At 40.6% G+C, this 23,370-nt stretch overlaps 1 protein-coding gene and 1 non-coding gene across 4 annotated transcripts in view; one reads left to right on the top strand and one right to left on the bottom strand.

Annotated features, from left to right (window-relative positions):
- Nucleotides 1–5,556, top strand: part of Txk (TXK tyrosine kinase) — a 69,642-nt gene extending 64,086 nt beyond the window's left edge. For all 3 annotated transcript variants that reach the window (XM_063240616.1, XM_003471650.3, XM_063240615.1), the window contains 3 exons: nucleotides 714–832; nucleotides 2,355–2,512; nucleotides 4,916–5,556. In XM_063240616.1, the coding sequence (XP_063096686.1) occupies nucleotides 714–832; nucleotides 2,355–2,512; nucleotides 4,916–4,984 (346 nt within the window). In that variant the 3' untranslated portion in view covers nucleotides 4,985–5,556. The remainder of the gene's footprint in view (nucleotides 1–713; nucleotides 833–2,354; nucleotides 2,513–4,915) is intronic.
- Nucleotides 4,285–4,386, bottom strand: LOC111757359 (small nucleolar RNA U13). The gene has a single exon (XR_002791729.1). It is a non-coding gene; the product is annotated as a small nucleolar RNA U13 (small nucleolar RNA).
- Nucleotides 5,557–23,370: the final 17,814 nt, after the last annotated feature.

Below are 23,370 nucleotides of genomic sequence, written 5' to 3'. Positions count from 1 at the left end.
TAAAGGAGGGCACAAAGGTGGAGTAAGATAGAGAGCACGGAGACAACATCAATAAATAATTCAAGAATATTATATTTTATACACAGGAGCAATTAGCTCATGTTGGTTTTGGCTGTCCTCTCCAGATTTTTGCATTTGCATAGTCCTACATACAATTCTCAAAAAACACAGCTTTTCATGTTTTTGTTTTTAAAGGAAATTGTAGTTATTCCCAATTTCTTTTTATATAGGGCCATTTTAATGCATTAGAGACCATGTCATGACAGGAGCATTAAGTTAATCTATTTTTATCCTTGTTTGTGTTCCACAAGAAATAATGCACATGAAGGAAAATATGGCATCTAACTTTGAATTCATTCTTTTCTAATGTAAGAAAAGTGCTTTCTTATTGTGGTTGTTGTTAGGAACATACAACATGTTTCTTTGTAGAGTTAGGAATATATCGCAAAGAACATAAACCATGGGCCATATTTTGGCCTGATGAATTGTTATCATTTTCTGAGACCCAGTGGAATTAAACACAGTGAGACTTGGTTTGGGAGAAGACACTGTGTAGGATAATTTCACAATTTGCTAATGAGAAGAGAAAGTGCACAGACCTTTCTGGGGTAAAATACTCTGTCTTTCAGCAACTCATAGTTAAGCAAAAGGATTAGAAGTAAATAAGACTTAGAAGTAATTAACACGGTGTGCTCTGAATCTCACGACTGCAGGTATGTCTTGGATGATGAATATATCAGTTCTTCTGGTGCTAAGTTCCCAATCAAGTGGTCCCCTCCTGAAGTTTTTCATTTTAACAAATACAGCAGTAAATCAGATGTCTGGTCATTTGGTAAGTACATTTGATGTTCATTTGATTGAGCATGGTTTAATATAATGGATAATCTTTTTTTATGTTTAACTTTGATGTCTTAATATAGCATTTAGAAAGTCTTCTTAACCTGTGCTCTCTTAGCCATATCCAGACTGTTTTTGGCAACTTGAATTATATACCTTCTGATGTAAGTCAGCCTCTGAATTTTTTCTTTCCCAGATTAACACTTTCTATAAAGCCATAACAGTATACTAGAAACAAGAACCTAGAAAACACACTCAGCCACTGACTTGATAGAAAACATATTTTCCATACCATTGACTTGATAGAAAATGATCTTAAGGCCATTACTGAACTTTAAGTGTATTTAATAAATTTCACTGTCTAACTAAGCAGCTTGACTATTTTCAACTGTTCAGTTGACTTCCCCATTGTAAGCCCTAGATTTTAAAGCATGGCCCACCTCAATTACTTTATTACCTTCAAGTTTTGTGGGATGTGACTATAGGCTTCCTTAGGATCTGTTTACTAATATTTTCACTGATTCATGTTCTTAACTGAGAAAAAGACACTGGTCCAGGGCAGGTGGTTCTTTGAGTTGATTTTCAAAACATGGCAATAAATGTGTAATCTATATATTCACTTTTATCCAAACCTTCTTAAGCGGCTCTGGGTTTGGATAGACTCCTGGCGCTTAGAAGAATGTGAACTTTATTGTCTACAGTAAAATTAAGCTTATCATCTCATGAACTCTCTACTGACATATGGGAGACTCAGGTAGAAGTTGTGAGGCCACATCTTAGAGACCTATGTATAGCAAAACAAGGACCTCCCTAAGTGGTTATGAAAGAATAGAGCTCTCTGAATTTCACTTGTCTCTCCTTACTTGGACAACGAGCTTCTTGAGTGGATGGACTGGTTATATTCCTATGGAATGCTCTGTTCCTAGCATAGGTCTGGTCTCTCATCCATATCTAGGATTTGTAGAATAGGCGAATAGTTAAATGAACATAATATATTCATTCTTGAAGAACCTACATTAATCAATCAACCTGTGAATTTTTAAATACTTCTATAGAGAGTCCCTGTGAGAAAGTATATGGCTCTGCTCAATAGTCTAATCTTTCAGTGGTAAAAGGTGAACTGGTGCTGGAAAAATCTTGGTTTTAGCAGGTAGCAGAAGCTTATGCATGTGTCATTTTCTATGCAGTGGCAAAAGATTCATTGATTTCAGGGTGTGGGTGCATGAGCAGTACTTAGAAATAAAAATGCCACCAGCATTTTCATCCAGAAAGGAGTCCTTCAAGACTGACCAACAAAGAAAGGTGTGTTGTTTCTGGGGTTATTTTCAAGTTACAGGCCTCTTCAAAAGCTCAGGTGTGCACACCTGGCTTCCTGGCTGGAACTCTTCTCATTCCTGGTAATTGTAACTCTGGTGCTGGAGGAGAAAAATAGCTCCTTAGAATGTGAAGCAAGCAGTGCTTTAGTTTCAGGTAAGCATTGCTCTCTAACCCCTCATTTTCATGCATTTTGTTTGTAGGAGTTTTAATGTGGGAGGTTTTTACAGAAGGAAAAATGCCTTTTGAAAACAAGTCAAATCTGGAGGTCGTGGAAGCCATTTCTAAAGGTTTCCGGCTCTATCGTCCTTGCTTGGCACCCATGTGCGTCTACGAAGCCATGTACAGCTGCTGGCATGAAGTAAGTGTCCCTGCCTTTCCCGGGTGGCAGTGCCAGCCTCTGAGGGCAAACCTGACTATCCCTAACATTACCCAGGACTCTAATAGAAAAAGGAGTGTCTCTTTCTTGCTAATGATCCTGAGAACCAGAAGCACAGGTTCTGTTTAAAACTCCCCTGACAGAACTGTTAATCCATTTTGTTTTTAACAATGGACCTTCAGCTGAGTTTTACCAATCTTACCTGAGGTTGCTTTCTTGCAGAAATCCTTGGAAGCCTCAGTGACTCATTGTTTTATTAAGGATTGGTCAGTAGAACTAAGGGCAGAAACAGGTTTGTTCAACTTCCAGGTTGAAAAAAAGAACAGTGTTTTTATATGTTCCATTCCACTTTCATTTACCTTGCTTTTCAAGGCTAAAAATAATGGGTTTCATCTCTCTGTGGCATGTAAGACTCCTGATAGAAAGATTAAAGCAGAATAGAAATGGAAGTGGAATGCATGCCAGCAGGCACCACTCAGGAAATCATGCCCAGGAGCCCAGTTTCTTCTCTGTTGAAATGCAAAGCTTAAAAATAAGGCCTGAAGGGCCCACTTCTGCTTCTTCTGGGCACTGACTCCAAATACCCTGCCTCTTTCCAGAGTCCTCTGTGATTTTGAGACCTCTGCTCTTTGCAAATAACAGTCATAGTTTAGAAAAATTACAGTTTGATAAGGAGTTTCCTTTCACCTAAAAAAAAATCACTTGATTTGCAATCTATAAACACTGAAAAAGTCAACATTTCAAGAGTTATGTGGTTGCTCATGTTGCTACCATTAAATTTATAAAGATTCCCAATGTAGAAACATATCTTCCCAGTGTAGGAACAAATTTTATGTGTGATTACTTTCTCCATAAGGAATCTTGAAAGATAAAAAAAGATTAAATAAGCTGTTAGTAGCAATGTCTTTGCAGTAACAATACAAATCGTTCAGGAGGGCAACCAACGTGGTTATGATGGTTTGGTTTGCAATTTTTCAACTTTACAATGGTGTGAAAATGATATGTATTCAGTACAAGCCATACTTTGAGCTTTGATCATTTCCTTTGCTATGGGTAGGGTTAGGATTGTCTCCTTGGATGCCTGGCCAAGGATGGTAGTTCCCAGTCAGCCGCTGATCACAGGAATAAACAACCAATACTCTAAGAATGCTTAGGTTGGTAAGCTGTAACTGTAGGTTAGGTATATTAAATACATTTCGGGGGGAAGTTGATCTTTTTGTATTAGTACATGTTTGCAGTGCATAGTGATTATATTCATTGTGGGGAGTTGGTACATGTCCATAACACCTCTTAATTCTTTCTTCATCCCCTGTCCCTTCCTTCCTCCTCTTCTCTCTCCACCTCTGGGTCTCCTTCCCTTTTGCAAACGTTGGAGGACTTAAAGTGAAGAGCAACTCTGTATCACTGTTCATGAAACAATACACACGCCCATGCTCATTGATACTTCCTGAGCTTTTATGTATCTGTGAATATGAGATAGAGAAATGGAAGGTATAAATAGAACATTCACAGAATGACCAAGAAAATGATCTTAGTTTCCAGTTGAAGTGGGAAAGTTGATTAAAACAGTGTTTTGGTTGATTTACTTGTTTGCAAAATTTGAGTTTGCCTGTGACTTTTCCTCAAGTACTTAGATGTCTCTAGACTCAAATGTGATTATGTTCCTATTGGTAGTACGTCTCATAACTCTTAACTGAACTTCAGCCTCCTTAGAAGGCACCACAGTTCAAGTTGGAGTCTTTTTTTTTTTTCCACGTCAGATGGGTAATGTGCCGATGTCATAGCAAGGTTCAGAGGAGGCACAGGTCATGCATGGAGCATGAACACCCAATCATCACGCTTATGAACCTGAGGATCATCAAGCTGGAGTCTTAAGGAGGACCCTCACATGGGCTCTGTCGTCTTCTGCTCTGTCCTTTGTACTGATGCTCCATAAGGGATCTTGAAAGATGTAGAAAAGGGTTACGGGGAGGAAGGAGTATGACCTCACATGTGAAATCACTCAAATAGATTTCCGAGAAGAAAGAGCTTTCTATAATGATGGAAACATTTATAATCTATGCTGCTTAGTAAGGTAGCTCATCAAACTTTGGAGGACGGGAAAAGTGGTTAGTGTGACTAAAGAGCTGAATTTAAACATTTAGTTTTAATAAATTTCAGTGGCCACACGTGGCTAGTGTTCATAGTTCCGGCTATTTTATGTTTGCAGTGCTCTTTAGTATTACATTTTCACATTTCTGTGTCACTGACTGACAGCCTGCATGTCTTTCTCTGCCTTTGTGGAGTATCAGTCTGCAGCCAGGTCCCCGCCGGCCCAGCTGGTTCCACAGATGGCGTCTGAGTGAGCGAGAAGCAGAACTGATCACCTGCATTTCCCTTTTCCAGAGCCCTCAAGGCCGCCCCACATTCACCGAGCTGCTGCAGGGTCTCACAGAGATCGCAGAAACCTGGTAACCTGGAGAGGGAGGCCAACCCCAGGAACCCGCAGCAGAGCTGTCACTGTCGCTGCAGGAAGTCATGGGCGGCACTGCTGAGGAGGAACATCTTCTTTTCGATGCAGTCTTCTTGGAAACAATACAGAGATCACAGCCTTTTCAAACTGCTTAAATTTGAGAATACTCTGGCAATAGTTTTTCTGCATGTGTGAGAGGAATTTCAAAACATGTATCTTTCTGTAATATTTTTCATGTCCTCTCCGTGAAGATGGGGAAAGGCTGGAAGGCAGCCTTTGTGGGGCAGGCCAGAGCCCTTGAAGGTGCAGGAATGCCCTCCTCTTCACAAGCCCAAGGGAACTTCTGTCTCCAAAAAGAGTGATGTTCACTAATTCAGCAAATCATGCACAGGAGTGGAAGGAGTCGCACCCAGCTCATAGCATAAAGGAGCCTCGCGGCAGAGTTGCACGCTTTGGGGTTATCTGGAGCCTTAGAGGAAACACGTCTTTAAGAACCACATGAATGTGAGCATTCTGGGAATGCCTTTTGTAAATCTTTACATGTTATTTAATAAACTTTTTTTCACATATCAGACTATAGAGGACAAGTCTGGGATTTTGAATTTGAGATGAAGCAATGAGAAATCATGGTTGAGTCTTTTTTGTTTCCACGCAATATTGTAGGAATGATTGGACATTGATCTTTATCATTCTGAGTTCCTTAGAGGTCCTGTAAGAAATATGGTATTACAGACAGTGAGATTACAGTGAGGTGTAACACAGGAGCCTCGTATTTCAGTCTTGTCCTACCTCTCATCTGATTCTGGGAAACATACTTTACAGTACTCATTGGAGCCCAAATTGCTGGTGACCATTAAATCATATTCCTTCTTCTCCTATGGCAAGAGTGATATCTTTGGGTATCAAAGGTGCTCAGTAAACGTCCATCATTTTTTGTGAGCATCAGGTACAAGAGGAGAGTTGATCACTGAAGTGGTAGTCTCAGAAATGTTTGCATAAAATACTGAGAGTTTCGTATCCCTTCAACTATGACGCTGGCCATGATAAGAAAATACAGAAGACTCTAAATAGGACAGTAAACAGGGAGACAGAGTTTGTGGAATGGGAAGGGGATTGGAGATGGGTGGAGAGGGCAGGACCAGGAAGGAAAAGAGAAGTGACATTAAAACTCAGTGAGTACATGTTCCCATTTCCCAAGAGTGATGTCACTATCATGTACTGGGAACATATACCAGTAAAAATGTTAGGTACAAAAACACAGATAAGACGCATGAAATCTGGCTCAAATGGGACAAGTAAACAGCAAAAGATGTGAGGATGGAGGTTAATATTGTGACAAAGGAGATAAGGTGCCATCAATAAATGCAGTAAGGTGGATTTCCAGATTTCACCAAACTTGAAAGTTTAATGCTTTATTTTATTTTTTAAATTAAGGTTATTGGTACATTTTGGATTACATAATGATCACATTCACCACAGGGAATTTGTATCTGTACATGATGTAGCTTGATTTTTTTCTCTTACTTTCCTGCCCTCCTTTCAACTCTTCCCCTCCTTAGGTAAAAAAGCTTTGTTTCTACTTTTTTCTTCTTTTCTTGGTTTTTTTCTTTTCCCTTCTTCCCGACCCTCTCTCCCCAGTTCCCCTTCCCATTTGATCATTTTCTTCCTATTTCAAAATATCCATTACACATTTTGGTCCTTATTTACACTTTTGATTTCTCACACCAGAGAATGTGGTATTTACACGTGTGTCTGATTTATTTCAATTAAGAGTATGGTCTCAAGGTCGTCTTTACTCCTCTAAAAACACGTAACAGACAAGCCAAGCCTCAAAAAGCGAACACTGAAAAGCTAAGAATGAGTATAGGACCGCGATGGTGAACTGTTTAGAGTTTTCAATGATGCAGATTTACCGTAGGTGTACACTATACTGGGGTAGGGCGTCTACTATCATTACAGAGGTACAGAGTGTAGAACAAACAGTGACACCCAGAGAAAGGCACTGTGAGAATCCTATGACACAGCTAGCACTTTTAAAAGTGTGTGTTGGTGAGGTGAGACAAGCCCAATGCCTTTTGTTTTAAGGAAAGTTTGAGACATCAAATTACTGTAACTGAACCTCTCTCTTACAACACTTCAGATAATGTGTAAATTTGAATATCTTTGGACAGAGATTTACCATTCACTGTCTTGCTAAAGAAAAGTTTTCTAAGAGGTAGTTGCACAGCTTCACCTGGATGAGAACTATGGTCTGCAACTATGTTTTACTATTTGTCATTGAATTAGGTCTTCTTCTCATCTCCCTAGAGAAGATGCATGCTTGCTGGGGAACTGGCTGTGTTATGTACGGGTCACCTGATGCAACTGATTCCCTGCCAGTGTCCCAGCCTCTTCTGCCTCACAGATTGCAGTGTACACAGTGAATGTCCCCCCTGCTGTCCCATATTCTGAACTGGGCAAAAGCAAACCTAAGTTCTTTGTAGGCAGGCCTATGTCTGGACGAGAAAGGGTACAGTCCCACTCTTAAGCCTTTCACATATGTGAAGAAAAGTGCATAATCTATGAATATAGAGCTTTACTAAAGTTCAGAAATCTATGTAGCCAGACTCAGATCAAGAAGTGATCCCATTCCAAAGTTTCAGAAGTCATTCTCATCCAAGTCAGTGCCTCCCCAAAGTAATTAATATCCTGATTTCCAACATCATGGACTGGCAAGGACTATTTGAATTTTCTATAAATGGATTTCTATGTTGTATGGTCTTTTGAGTCTGGCTTCTTTCACTCAGTCACACTGTATGTAGTTGTGTTTAACTTCATTGCTGCATTGTTTTTCACTGTATAATTATTCCATATATTTATTCAATTGTGAATAGATATTTGGATTACTTACTATTTTTAAAATTCAGATCTGTACTGCTGTAACCATGTGGAAAAAACATCTGTATTTCTTATAGGATTATGACTAGGAATGGAATCACAGGAACAAAGTGCTTGCTTTTGCAAAGGGTGTCAAACAGTGTTCTTAAGGGAGCATAACCAAGGACACAAACCAGCAGCAGGGTTTAAGAATTTCAGCTGCTTTCCATCCTTAACAACATTTGGAATCATCTCTAAACCTTGAAAATAGCCTTAGAATTTAACAGGATGAGCTAGTTCATGATCAGCTTGGTTGAACTGGGCTGTGATATAATCTATAGCCTTTCCTCTGTATTGTCACCCTTGCGGTATGTTACATGTGTGATCTAAATATATTTTATGTGGGAGGGTTGAAAAGATTTGAGGTTGTATAGAAGGGAAGAACATAAAAGTGTAATACAGAGCACAAAAGGAAAATTCAAAATTTGAGAGATGAAAGTTGGATTTGCCATCCATGGAGGAATATATGCACGACCCCTCCCCATTTGTCTACTGGGATCTCTAATTGCCTTGTAAAGGGCCTGGGTCTTGTTAAAAGACGGATGAGAGTCTTGATACATAGGCCTGGAGAGAGTTCCATTGATTCACCTAATAGTGAATCAAGAAGGGCAGAGAAGGGAGAAACAGATGAAATACCTAGACATAGGACATTGCCGGAGGGTAGTAATGGCCGGGGAAGCAAGACTTCCTGTTCTTTTAGATTGTCCATCCTGTGATTCCCTCTTTCCCCATTACCTCTAGTCATTCAGTAGTCTGTTGGATCATGGGTGCTAGGTTTGGATTTTGTTGCAGGTGTGTAAAGTGCCTAAGCTGTGTATCATATCCGGTTCTATATGGTGCAAGGCAAAGACTATCAGAAACATGCAGAGGACTGTGGGGTTGGGGGCAGTGGCAGGGAGAGAACAAGGCCTCACCAAGAAGCAAGTCTCACGTGAACCAGCACCATTTGCAGGCCACCGGTGGCAGGGGGATGGCCAGACCCAAGCCTTTTCCCGTGAGTCCATGCCATTTGTGGAATGTGGTGAGAGAGAACATGGCCTCACCAAAAAGCAAATCCCTGCTGTGAACCAATGCCATGCACAGGCCACTGTCAGTGTGGGGACGGCCTGACGCAGCCCCTTGCCGGCTGGCAAACAAGAAGTACCAATCCCCCATCACCTCCACCCTGTAAGCTACAGGCTGATCCAGAGCAACACAGGCTGTGATGACAGCTATGGAGGTGAAATGCAGTTTGATGTTTGTGTGCTTTGGTGTTTCACTGACTTACAGGTCTAGGCCCGGTGGTCTGATCATTTGTTCAGAGGATAATGATACACAGTGTGGCATCTAGGGAGGATCGCCTTCTGAAGGTGATAGTCCTTGTGGATTCCCTATTGTCTTGTTTTGAGGTTCTATATGATTTTCATTGTTTTGCTGGGTTGGGTTTTATTCTCCTTTGTTTTGTTTGATGTTGTTATATCTGATGGCATGAGCAACTAACTCAAAAAATAGCAAGATAAATTATGGTAGCCATTTTGGATTTACTATTGTTTTGTTTGGAAGCCCTTTATTACATTCATTGTTTTCTTTTGATTGTTTTTGTTCTATTCTGTTCTGTTTGACTTTTACTATGTCTGAAGGCATCTTGCAGCTGTTTTGAAGACAACAAAAGGCATTTTGGTAACTACTATCGATTTCATAATGTTTTGAAGTTCTGAATCACACTGGATTGATTTGATTGGTTTTATTCTATTTTATTTTCCTTTGTTTTATCCTTTTTAAAATTAAAAAAAGCAAAAGAAATGTGCAGAATCCTAGAAAATAGAAGAAACTCCAAGGACAACAGTTTGCCCCTCACAACATATCTAAATCTTGGACCAGACTGTGCAAGTGCTACATTAAGAATGGGATAGAGGTCGGTCCAACCAATTTAGCTAGATTCTGAGGATAGAACCTCAGTCATGGATAAATGGGACAACCACAGAGTTCACATTTGGCTGACAGTTGTGTTAACAGATAACATCCAAACATAAGTAGTAAGAGATGCAGTAGAGGTTGTATAATAGAAAAAGTGGGGACCGGGACCAGGGTAGAGTCATTTCCCTGAGTGACACCTGGAGAAATATTTACCTGATCCTTTTGTGAAGAGGAGGTTGGATGCCAGGATACAGCTGGCCCTGGCCCTCTGATTCTGTCTGAATGCGTCTATGCTGACCATGAGCTCAGCCACTAGAATCCTGACTGCCCTCTGCAAGGCCATCTCCCCTAGTGTTCAGCCTCCTGAAACATCCCCGGGCCATCTTCCTATTCTCTGGGCTGCAGAGGTTCAGCTTTGACTGTTAAAGAAAATCATGTTGACACTCATTAAAATGCTAAGGAAGACTTTATCAATGTGATTGCATTAGGGATCAAGACCAGTGGGGGAAAAGACTGAGGTGTGAGCATTACAAGTACAGCTGGGAATTGATAGCTGAAGGGAGAGGGTGAGTGATGTATTAAGAAGTAGTAGCAAAGGTGGGACTTGCTGAACAGGCTTAACAAGATTCTAACAAAAGGCTGGTCAAGAATTCTGACAGGAAGGGTGGAGATTAGGAATGTGATCAGATAACCAGGGTAAGGGTGCTGTTGCTAAACTGACTAAGTAGCACTCTTATCAAAACCAGGCCAATGATGGCCAGAGACCAGGCTGTGTCAGATAGAGGACCTGACCTAACTGCAGTCAGCCTAAGGGGGAAGTCTGTGTCACCACTCACCATCATGTTAGCTATCAGGCTCTACGAAGCCAGACCCCTGCATTTCATCTTTGAGCACCAGTGTTCCCCTGCTGTTCTTTCATGATTGGTTGTCTTCTGATCTAGAGTTCATCTGGGGAAGTGTGGTCCACTTCCATCCTGAGGAACACAGACATGGAGTGCCACCATTTTGCCCATTTCTCTTGGAATGAAGTGGGGGAGAAGAGCTTCTTTATTCCCTGATGAAGTTCTTGTTGGAAGCTAAAGCAAACAGATGGTTTTTTATTAGGCACTTGCTTTATCTTTATTAACTTTTCTTGCTTCTCTGCCTGTGTCATACTTGAGATCTTTGCTGGGCCTACCTTGAGTTGTGTTAGGATGGGAATGTCTGTTGGATACCAGCATCTGTGAAGGTGGAGGTGGGGTGATGGTCTCATCAGGCTTCCTAAGCATGTGGTACATGGCTTGAACAAGAAGCAGGTTCCTCAACTCTGTTCAGAGAATCTGCTTCATTCTGGGTAGTTTCTCCAGAGCCATGAGTTCTTCTTCTAAGTTAGCTTTTCTCAAAAAGCTTGTTGACATTTTGAGCTGGGTGATTCTTTGTTTCAGGAAGATATGCTGAGTCATGCAGGATATTTAGCAGCATGCTTGATCTTTGTACACCAAATGCCAATAACTCCCTTTCCCTAGTAGTGAAAAGTCAAAAAATCTCCAGTACATTGACAAATGCTCTCTGTGGGTCAAAATCACTCCTCGTTGAGAGGCAATGACTTCATTACAAAAGGTTTTCGACCTGGGTTTATGAAGATCATGCATGTGGATAATAAAAAATGACATCTTTAGTTTTACTAACTTCCACCTAAGCTTTTGCATGTCCTGTTATTTTAAATGTAGGGGCAAAAATTTTGGAAACACTTACGTCCTAAACTTTATGCAGGTAGTTTCTATGATGCTGTCAAAATATGGAAAACTATTATTTTTGTGCAGTGTGAACTTTGTTTTAAACTTCTTCAACACTGAATTTACATGCATCGCTATCATGACAAAATCATGCTAGGTTTGGGAAGTGCTATCAGATCTTGTCATTTAGCACAGTAAAAAGATATGAAAACACATATTTGTTTTTAAATATTTTGATAGCTTTATTCCAATTCATTTTATCTCTGTGTATTTTTATTTTATGCATTTAAAAACCTTATTCTAAGAAGGAATATAAAGTCTTCACCAGACTTCCAGAGGGATGTGTAGCATACAGATGATTTAGGAGCTCTGAATGGAACAAAATTTCTGAATCTGAAGTGATGTCTATAAGGCCATGCATTAGCCAGTTGGTTGCTTGTTGTTGGTTTAGAAACAACCCCTGAAGGATCTGGGGCTGTCATGGTTTATGTCCATGGCCCCCAGGCATCATGCATTTACATTGTGCATTTGTGATTGGTTCATTGTCTAACACTTAGATTAATGGTGTCAGTGCTACACCCACCTCGGGGTGGAACCAACATATAAGGAAATGGCTAAAAAAAGGCATGATTCTCTCTTTTGCTGGTTTCCACCTTGCTGTTTGCAGCCACCATGAACTGCAGCCCCACCATGCCACCCTGCCTTGGAGCCAACTGAGTACGGACTAAAACCTCCAAAAAGTATAAAAAATAAACTTTCCCTTTCCCAACTTTGGGCATCAGGTATTTTGTCTCAGAGACAAATAAAAAATAACTAAGACAAAATTTGTTACCAGGAGTGGGGTCACTACTGTGACTATTCCTGACCATGTTTTTTTGAGAGGCTTTAAAAATGGGGGGCAGAGTTTTAAAAGGTTCAGACATGTCACCTATATATATAGAGCTAGAACAGCCAAGCTGTTCTATAAAAGAGATTCTGGTCAGAGTTCAAAAGACCAAAAGGCTGATCAAAAGCCTGATGGTAAAGATCAGGCTTGGGAGGTTTCTACTAAAAAAAAAAAAAGAAAGAAAGAAAAAAAAGACTACATTGGTTGTTGGACTCCCCAAGGTGGTGTCATGGCTTGGCAAAAAGTTTGTCTACATTTTGCTCATGCCCAGAGACTTTGCCTGAGACTGGGATTAAAGATAAAAGATTGATTAATCTGGCAATAAAAATCCAAGGCAGTCAAATGTTGAGGCTGTGGCATGGCTATTGTTGGGGGCTTTTAGCTAAATATGTATTGTAAATCAAGAGCAAAGAGTCCAACAAGATAATTTAAAATGCTGTGAGTTTGGCCAAAAGAAAAAAATTCCAGGAAAGCTATAGATTATAAAGATACAGCTGAGATTTCGATTGTTAAAAAAAATAAAATAAAAAAGATGGCCAGAGGCATCCCAAAAAGCAGTGGGTCTCCATCCTTTGCAGCCTCAAAACTACAAAAATAGAAAACTTTGCTCAGAAAAAAAAGCTTCAGAACACCATGCTCCAAAATGGTGACAGAGGCCACATGAGGTTCCAAAATGGTGACAACAATGACAGCAAAACGTTTCCTCACAATCAGATAAACCAGACACTAGACCCCTACAGCCAAAATAAATACATAAATAAAAGCCTGGTGACTACTCCAGCTGACAGCAAACCTTGGTGGCATCCACATGGAACTGATTTTAGATACAAAATAAAAAAATACACAAATTCTGAGGATAAGACAGCTTCCACCTTGATTACAAAGGGCCTAGGAGGCCAAACAGTGTGCCCCTGAGAGGGCAATTTGTAAAGATATAAAGGTGAAGCCAAGGGTGCAGTGGAGACCCCAGAAGTTTGGAAAAGCCAGGAACACGGGTGATCCAAGGAAAGCTGCAAAAAGCAAGCAGGATTTAAGAGAGAAGCCGCGGGAGCTGATATCCCTGGAAGTGCCCTGGGGGTGGAATCACCCAAGCCTTTTAGAGCTTACAACCAGACTGCTTCAAATGCTAAACATAAAACTCCAGGACTCAGTGTTCATCCTGTTAGATGTTAGACAGTGCTGTATATTCCCTTTTGTAACTTCTAAAATGATAATGTTTATCTTAAAACTTTACATTTCAAAAATGTTTAACCTTGTTTCATTTATACAGGGGGTTACAGTTAAGAGTTTGCCATAAATATCAAAAGAAACTTGAGACTTAGACTTCTCAGCAATGCTAAAAATGTTAGGATTTTGACAACTCTTGGAGATAGGCTAAATGTCTTTTATATAAAGGATGTGCATGAGTCTTTGGGGGTCAGGGGTGAAATGTCATGGTTTATGTTGGTGGCCCCCAGGCCGCATGCATTTACATTGTGCATTTGTGATTGGCTCATTGTCTAGTGCTTAGATTAATGGCGTCAGCACTACACCCAGCTAGGGGTGGAGCCAGCATACAATATAATGTCTGGAAGGTGGTGTCTCTCTCTCTTACTGCTTTCTGCCTTGCTGTTTACAGCTGCCATAAACTGCAGCCCCGCCATGTCACCCTGCCTTGGAGCCAACTGAGTACGGACTAAAACCTCCAAAAACTGTAAAAAATAAACCTTTCCTGTCCCAAATTTGGGCATCAGGTATTTTGTCTCAGTGACAAATAAAAACTAACTAAGACAGGGACTGGTCTGTGGGCTGATTTCACATTGTGTGGCCAAGCCCTTTGTGCTCTCAGAGCCATTTGCTTCTCTCTCTCTCTCTCTCTCTCTCTCTCTCTCTCTCTCTCTCTCTCTCTCCATATTGTCAGTGCTGCTTCATGGTTTTAGCCTGGGCATCCTCTTTTCCACCTGCTTGTGCTGCCTACAGTAGGATCCAAGTGTAACAAATAGACCCTCAGCTGCCTCCATGTTTGGCAGCAAAGAGAGAGGCTGGAGGCCAACTGCCTCTTCCGGTTGACCTGGGATCTGTCACTAGATGAGCATGTTAGTTTCTTTTTACCTCCCAGAGACTTCATACCATGCTAGTTGCAGAGAAAGTGGGTGGTTTATGTTCCTCCAGTATCCAAGATGACTCCATGCCACTTTCAAAACAAGAAGCCAAACAAAACAAAAACTCAATTTAGATTGACAGGTTTGGTTGTCATCATCAGCAAAGGGGTGCTAATTTTCCTTCACTGTACAGCCCCCCCCCACACATACCCCAAGGTTGCAAAGAGTATTGTCAGGCCCTACAACTGTGAAGTCCAGGGGTGCAGACATTATCTCACCACAGTTCTGGCTCCCCTTTCATGCTTCCGGCTGTTTCCTCTTCCACCCCTCCCACAACAAAAGCTGTTGTTATAGTCACATATTTTACTTTGACATTCTGATCTGAAAGTGAGAATCTCATGGTTCCAGCATTTACACAAGAGTCCTGGTATCTTTCTCACTGATCAGATCTACATACACTCCTAGAATACATATTTGCATTCAGAGGCATGGAATGCTTTGATTGTTTTAGCTTTGGTCATGTACTATTCTCTCAAGAGGCAGGAATAGAATTATTCACTTGGAAATCCATTAATCTTTAAAGTATGAACTGTGAGCTGTTGGGAGGGCCAAAGGGAGGACTGATAGACATGGGACAATAACCAACAAATAGTTGACACTCTTCTTGTTCCAATTGTAATCATTCATTGGTATCCTGAAGGACTCCATTCCAGAACCTCTACGAATTCTCAAATCTCTTGCATAACATGGTATGGTATTTTTAGACAACCTACGTACATTCTCTTGAATATTTTAAATCATCTCTAGATTACCCATAATAATACCTAATATGATGGAAATGCCACATATATCTTGTATTGTGTAGGGAATAATGAATAGAAAAAATTTGTCCATATTTAGTGCAGATGCAATTGTTTTGTGTATATTGATTCATAAATGGTTGAATTTGTAAATGCTATTCCCATGGATACACAGGACTGACTGACTCTGTAGCTTTGCAGTAATCTCATATGCTTCTCTACTACAAATCTTGTTTATTACAAATAGGACCTGTTCAGCTATGACTTGGGCTTCTTTAACGCAAATCAGCTCAAACATGATTGGTAAACTGGGGAGTGTTGTTACTATTAAGTGTCAAATGGCCAGTTCCAGTTGTCTCTAGCATTTTAATTTTTTATATTAGTATTATTTATAATGGTCACCCAAGGAGTCAAATACAAAGAGAGTGCAGGAAATCTGTCCACACACTAAAGACCTAGAATATCCAGCTGAGAGCCTAGTTCCCATGGCAATAACCTGCAAGAGTTCAGCTGAAGACCTAGAGCCCATGAAAATGACTCATGCAAGTCTATTTCATGGATCTGCACTGGGAAGGCCCACAGGTCAGCAGTGGAAGTGAGAAAGTCTATAGCATTTTAATCTTTTGAAATCATCTGGGGTAACCTTTGGAATAGTTAGAGAATCTTAATAATTTAGGAAGATCTTAAAGCTAAAAATCCTATGTGGGTACTACCTTTGAGCACAAGGTATAGGGTTTTTGTGGCTTTCACCATGGTAAGCTGTCTGAAAGAGCTGAAAATACAGTTGAGGAATGTATTGGTTTGCTTTCCCATTGCTAACACAAAATACCTGACACCTGCGATTTATAGGAAGAAAGGTTTTTGCTGGCTCGTGGTCCCAAATGTTCACAGTTGGCTGTAAAGCAAAGCATCATGGTAAAAGGGCATGATAGTGGGAAGCTTCTTAATTCGTGGTGTCCAGAAGCAGAGAACAGGGGAAAGATGCCAGAGAGGAAGGGGCTAGGGATCAGATACAGTCCCCTAGGTCATCACAACCCTGTGACCCACATAGATATGCCCAAAAGCGCATTACTAACCCACAAGATGTCCGTGGAGCCAGTCAAGTGGGAAGATTAGCCCTGACAAAGCAACGGCCTGGGTCGGAGCAGTGAGCCCTCTTCCCTTCCCTCCCCTAGACCTGTAGGCTCCCTGTCATTTCCCGCCATTCTCCCTTCCACTCGTGCTGCCCCTGCCTGCCTTGTTGCTCCTTGCTGCTCTGAGCCCTTTTGCATCAAAACCCCTTTTCTGGCCGTCCTTCTGGACACGTTTCGGGTTTGCTTCTCACCTCTGGTTATGCTCAAATGTCACCTGTCCTTGAGGCTTTCTCCAGTCATGGTATTTGACCCTGTGGCCCTAGCGCAGACCTATTCCAATCTCCCTTTTCGTATACTTTTCTCCACAGTCCCTAACACTGTACGACAAGTCACATAGTTTTAGTCCTTTAATACTTGTCCTCCACCCTATGACTGTAGCGTTTCTGAGTTCAGATTTTTCTTGTTTGTGATTTCTGTAATCTCTAGGATTGAGCACAATGCCTGGATTAGCGCAGAACTAAATAAATATTTATGAAATAACCTTGTAAAATAAAATTAGTGGGATCATGCAGAAACTCCTGAGAGGAGATCTTCCTGAGAGGGGATCCAGCTTGGTAAGCAGCAAAAGCTGCTGTTGGCATTCTGGGCTAATCCACTGCTTTTGCCTAGAGAACTGGGCTATTTTTCCATCTGGTTCTGTTCTGATGATCTCACATAGTCAGCAAACCTTTTTGGTATATATTTTACTTCTTCTACTTTACATTTTGGCTTGTACACAATTTCCTGTGTTTTCCTTTCCCTATTTCAATAGACAGAAAAAAGACATGTTAGCAACTAACATCGAATTAATAGAAAAAAGACAAACATATATACAACCAATGTCAAATTATTAGGGAGAAAGAAAATTAAAATACAGAAAATATGAATCCATATTTTACAGATAGATAAACATCTAAGAGAGGAAACAGATTATTCTATGTCTTACAGCAAGGCTGGGAATTTCCTTGCCGTTCTCTCAGATGCGCAGACAGCCCATGGGGACTTTATTTCATCTATAATTGTTCTTCTTTTCCTCATATTTCCTACTCATTGGGTGCAGCTCTGAGATTTGATTTAGTTTAATCCTGTCACTTTAGTGCAGTGTAATAATTAGTGCTCTCTTTAGGCGGAGTCTCAGCCTCTTAGATTTTTGTCTCCAGGGTGTCTTTTCCAGGAGTGATATTAAAATATCTATCAACTGATTTGGTACAGGCTCAGATCAGTTGGGCTAGATGCTGACAGCTGAAATTGGTCCAGCAACCTGTGGTTATCAGATCTGGCAAGGTGACCTTGCAGTGGTGAAGGGAAGGGGAAGGATTGTTTGTGTTGGAGCTGTGTCCCCTGTCACCTCTGGGCTCCCAACATTTATCACCTGGCTGCTGCTTGTCCTGCTGGCAGAGGTAGAGGTTGGTGACTGGTGGGGACTGGTCTCTCCGGACCTGCCCAGTCTCAAAAATTCTCCCTGGACCACATGACCTCAGCTCAGCTCTTCTGTCTGCACTGACTGGAGGCTACAGGTCACCTTGTCCTTGAGTTGTGGACACTATGACAGAGTAGCTGGTTCTCAACTCAGCTGCTTCTAGAGTCTCATCTGAGTACCAGAGGAACGTCTGGGTTCTGTCCATACCACATGGGACTGGGCTCAGAACACTAAAACTGGGCAACCTCATCCTCCTGCCCTGCCCTCACCCTCCTGCTCGGTCATGGGGTGCACCCGTGTTTATCTTACCATGGTTGCTTTCCAGACTCAGGCCGTGATGGCTTGAGAGATAACCCTGTCCAGAAATGCAAACAAGAACCAGAGTAAGTTCGCTCTGTCCTTGCCTGCTCCCTCCACCTGGCTGTCCTACACCACTCTCCTGCTTCTGCCCACAAGCAACCGCGCCAGAAGATGTGGACCTTTCACTTCCTCTTCTGGTGTGTGTGTGTGTGTGTGTGTGTTTTGAGACAGGGTCTGACTATGTAGTTCAGGCTGGCCTTGGACTCACAGCAATACCCCTGCCTCAGCCTCTCAAGTGCAGGGATTACAGGTATGTGCCACCATGCCTGGACCTGGTATGTTTCTTTCATACTAGAATGATATGAGGGCTTTTACAAATTTTTCAAAAATGTGTCCATGTTTCAACTTTTTGCTTCCTGTCTCTCCCAATTCTGATTTAACTACACTGAGGTGGCCCAGACATTAGGAGTTTACAGTTTTCTTTTTTAGTATGTATTTGTGATGTACAGTGAATGCAGTCATCGGAGGGAATTGGTACATACACATATCACATCTTGATCCTTTTTCACTTCCCATCCCCTTCCTTCCCCAGATCCCTTCCTATCTCCACACAATCTGTCTCCCTATTATTATCTTTTATTCTGCTCTTTAAGTTATTCACACTTTAGGTTTTTTCATGTAAGAGGAACCTTGAAATAGCTAACCTCTGTGTCTGATTTATTCCATTTAGCAGTAAGGACTTAGCATACATTTATTTTCTCATAAATGCCTCAAAGTCGCCCTTCTATACCAAGCTCCACATGTGTCTAAAGGGCAGCCAGGGTTGAGAGCCACAGTGTGAGGCCAGTTATTCTCAAATGTCATTGCTTTGTGGGACCATCTGGCAGATTTTAAAGATCCTGATGCCCTCTGCACTGCAGACCAATTAAACAAAAAAATCTCGAGGACTGGCATTGGTGATTTTCAGGTTCCCAGGAACATTCCAATGGCAGCCAAATGTGCAAACTTGGATCTTCTAGGTCAGTTCTTTTTAAACTTTAATGTCCATGCATTTATTATGATAAAAAAGAAATGCAACTCCCAATCTGCTAGATGCCAGATGTCCTCAGTTCATGTCCCCTGGATATCGAAAGATGAATTTCGTGGGACAATGGAGGTTAAGAGCAGGCAAGGTTTACTGAGAGAAAGCTCCCGAGAGACAAGAAGGGTCCTGAAGGTAGGGGGCCACGGAGCCCCTTCATCAGGGAAAATCTGTTGAGCAAAGTCACAACATGGGTCAAACTATCATCAGCCTATAGGACTACAATTATAGCTACGTAACTAGTATTAATTCAGCGGGAAAATGAGTCATGTAGCAAGGGTACACGGGAAGAACAAAGTCATTTTGGGGAAGGGATGGGTCCAGATGCTTTGGTCACCCCCCTCGGCGACTGATGTCCATCTGGACTTACTGGATGAGGTGGTGCTAATTACACTATAATTTCTAATCATTGTTTATTCCTTAGGGAGGCATACAGGCCTGACTGTTGATCTGCCTGTTCCTCTTCATATGCACCTTGAGCCACATTCTGGTCTTCATTTTTGTGTAGACTTCCCTGAGACTCTAGTGCTTTCCTGACTGTGTATTAATTTCTACTTAACTTAGCTACCCAGAATAAATTGGGGACTTATTAAGAGGAAATTCTGATTCAGGATGCTGAATGGTACCTCAGATTCTGCAGGCTCTTAGGCAGTGGTGATTCTAGGGAAACAGTTAATTCTGTACGAACTGAGCTCATGGTATCTCAGTGTCCAAAAAAGAGGGCTCTAGATCTAGTGTAACCTTTAAATTCTTAAACCCAAGGCCCTCAGCACTCCTGCCATTTTCCCTTCTGCTGGCATGTGACTACTTTGTAAGTATACTGTTGCCTGATAAAAACATTGCCACTTCTTCCTTAGCGTCACCTGCCATGTACAATTCCTTGTTGTGCACAAGAATTTTGAACCTCATCTAGGACCACATCACACACAGTAACAAACGCCTTGCATCTGTAACTGTGAAAAATAAATTTTTGTTCTTTAAGCTACTCAATCTATGATATTGTGTCATGGTAGCCCCAACCTACAAAAAAATTGAATTTCAATTGTATTAATTGTGTGTTAATAAAGACATTGTCAAATCATCTTTGTTTTTCAAGAAAGGATGCCAAATGGAAGGATCATTTTGTGGAGGAGATGAAGCAGATTATACATATTATTTTAAATACTGTTTAACTCACTCAGTCAATTATCTTTGGCAAAGAAGCCAAACATTTTCAAAGGGATGATAGCCTCTTTACTAAATGGTGCTGGAAAACTGGTTTTCCACATGCCAAAGACTAAAATGTGTCTCTCACCATGCTCTAAACTAAAATTAAAATGGATCAAAGATCTAAATATTAAAAGAGAAACATTAAATTTGTCAGAAGAGAGAATAGATAGAACTCTTGAAGATATACGTGTAGGCAGAGATTTAATAAACAAAACCCCAGTTGCATGGGAAATACTACAAAGAATCTACAATTGGGATTTCATCCTACTAAAAAGATTTTACACAGCAAAAGAAACCACCAGAAGAATGAAAAGACAACCCACAGACTGGGAAAAATTTTAGGCACTTGTCCCTCAGACAAAGGACTTATATCTAGAACATATAAAGAATTGAAAAAAATCAGCTCCTCCCCAATCCAAAAGTGGGCATCTGAGATAAATACACATTTCTCAGAAGAAGAAGTAGAAATAGTAAATAAATACATGAAAAATGTTCAGCATGACTGGTCATTGGAGAGATGCAAATTAAAACAATGCTGAGATTCCATTTCATTACACAAAGGATGAGTACCATCAAGAAATCAACTAATAACAAATGCTGGTGGGATTATCAAGGATCCCTTCTCTACTGTTGGTGAGAGTGTAGACTGGTGCAACCACTATGGAAATCAGTATGGAAATTCCCCAGAAAACTAGAACTACAGATTCTGTTTCAGCCAGTTATTCCATTTCCTGGTATCTTTCCAAAGGAATTAAAACTATCATACTACAGTGATATATGTACACCTATGTTTATAGCAGCATAATTTATAATACCTAAATCTTGGAAATAACCCAAATGCCCATCAACCAAAGAATGAATAAAAGAGATGTGGAGTTTTTTATACCATGGAGTACTACTCAGTCATGTAGAATGATAAACTTGAAACATTTCTAGATAATTGGATACAACTCAAGATCACACTCTCAAGTGAAATAACTTGGACACATGTGTAAATATTAAGTTGTTTCTGTGGTATGAAAGATTGAAAGTGTAAATAAGAACCAAAATATTATAACAAATATTGTGAAATAGAAAGAAACTGTTCAAAAGGAAAGTGGAATGAGGGAGGAGGAAGAGCAAAAGAAGGAAAGGGAAACAAAAAAAAAAAAGAAAAGAAAAGAAAGAGAAAATGGAAACAAAGCTTTGTGAAAAGAAGAAGAAGAGGGATTGAAGGGAGGGGAGGGGAACAGGAAAAGAAGAGGAATTAGGAGATGTCATGTACAGATACAAATTCCCTATAATGAATGTGATCATGATGTGTGTCCTATCTTGCAGAACTCTTAAAAAATATATCTGAAATTGGAATAAACTTGTAAGCTGTGAGGTCTTAGATTAGATCTGTGTTTTCAAACCTACCTGCATATTTAGATCATCTGGGGAGGGTTAACAAAACAGTGCTGCCTCACCTCTGCCCTCAGATGTTCTGTTTACTTGGCCTGGGGTGGACACAGGCATGATCATTTGCAAAAAATAAAAACAAAAACTCTTTGGGTGAAGGTAATATATAGCCAAGATCAAAAATCACTGTGGTAGACACAATACTTTATGTACATGTTTACTCTGCATTGAGGCTTCTTGTGACGTTTATTAAAAGGTAGCACAAAGGAGGAGATAGATATTCCATCAATGCTTGATGACTAACAGCTTTTCTTCATCTGGCTATCCCAGAGCTAGGGGTGTAACTCAGTGGTAGAGCACAAGCCTAGTTTAGGTTCAACCCGTAGCATCACAAAACCAAAAATTTCCCAATGGGCTACCTGGGCTTTAGCTTGCATGCCTGATATTTCACTGATGGACAACAGTGAAAAGCAACATGGCGGCTACTGGGGTAGCTATGGAATCAGAGAGAGCAGATAAAATACACTGCTGGATTTACCAGATGCTGCAAACCAGCTCAGGAACTTGTAGCTTGACCTCAGTTGATTTCAGCAGAACCGGAGTAAAATAGTTAAGATGCTGAGACCATCCAACATGCCGAGGTCCAGGACACCTCAGGGAAGAACCCGAAGTTCAAATGTTTTAAAAAAGGATTTGTTATTTTGTGAAGTCTGTTAGGTGATTGATGGAAATTATGTGAGTTATTCTCTTACTAGTGAAATTGTATGTATTTCTGCTTAGCTATGTATTGTAATTATTAATCACCCCCTTTCGGAATCATTAGTGGTTGATCTGTTGTCAGTTGTTTAGATATTGTGAAAGTAAAGCGTGTGTTCATTTTCTAGACACCTGCTCCCTCCACTCCGGCTACTCCCATACAGCAAGATAAACAGTATGGTGCTTGTTCTTGTTTGACCAGTTCCTCCACCCTTTTATTTTCCTTTATTTGCTGCAGGCTAATCTTCAATCAGCAGGTGTTTTCCCATGAGTGGAACTCCTGAATTGCATCAAATTCCTTAAGTGGAACTTGAATTGCATCAAATTCCTTAAGTCTGTCTGATTCTAAACCAGTTTGGTTCTCACAGTGAGATACCATCATCGTGCTGCTGATGCTGTCCTCTCTTTGGTCCATGTAAACTCAGTCTGTAACTTGTCTTTGCTCAGTGTTGAAAAGAGAATCACTGCCTTATTTGCCTCATTGCATTACTATGGGATCCAGAAAACAGATTATTAAAAGTGTCAGAAAAATGTTGCTTTTTTTCTCCCTTTTTCTGTGCACAGAAGGTTACTTTGAAGGAATTCAACTTAACCAAGGTAACCATAGTAAATAAAACTCCATTGCATTCTGCCCATAGGAACTTATTTTCTGTTTCCTCCAAGGTGTATTCATTATAATCTAGCTTTATAGCTCGATAGGAAAGAGACCACTCTCATTACAATATAATTTAATTTAAAACTTTTGGCAATATGATGAAATATTAAGTGAAAACGAAAGAAAAGCTAATTGAGTGCTAGAGCTGTTCTGAGCTGGATGACTGCTGTGCCCACTGCTA

This window comes from Cavia porcellus, unplaced genomic scaffold (assembly GCF_034190915.1).
Source record: "Cavia porcellus strain 051 isolate PalLab524CR breed Dunkin Hartley unplaced genomic scaffold, mCavPor4.1 scaffold_30, whole genome shotgun sequence".
Lineage (NCBI taxonomy): Eukaryota > Metazoa > Chordata > Mammalia > Rodentia > Caviidae > Cavia > Cavia porcellus.
This window is presented reverse-complemented; position numbering and strand designations above follow the sequence as displayed.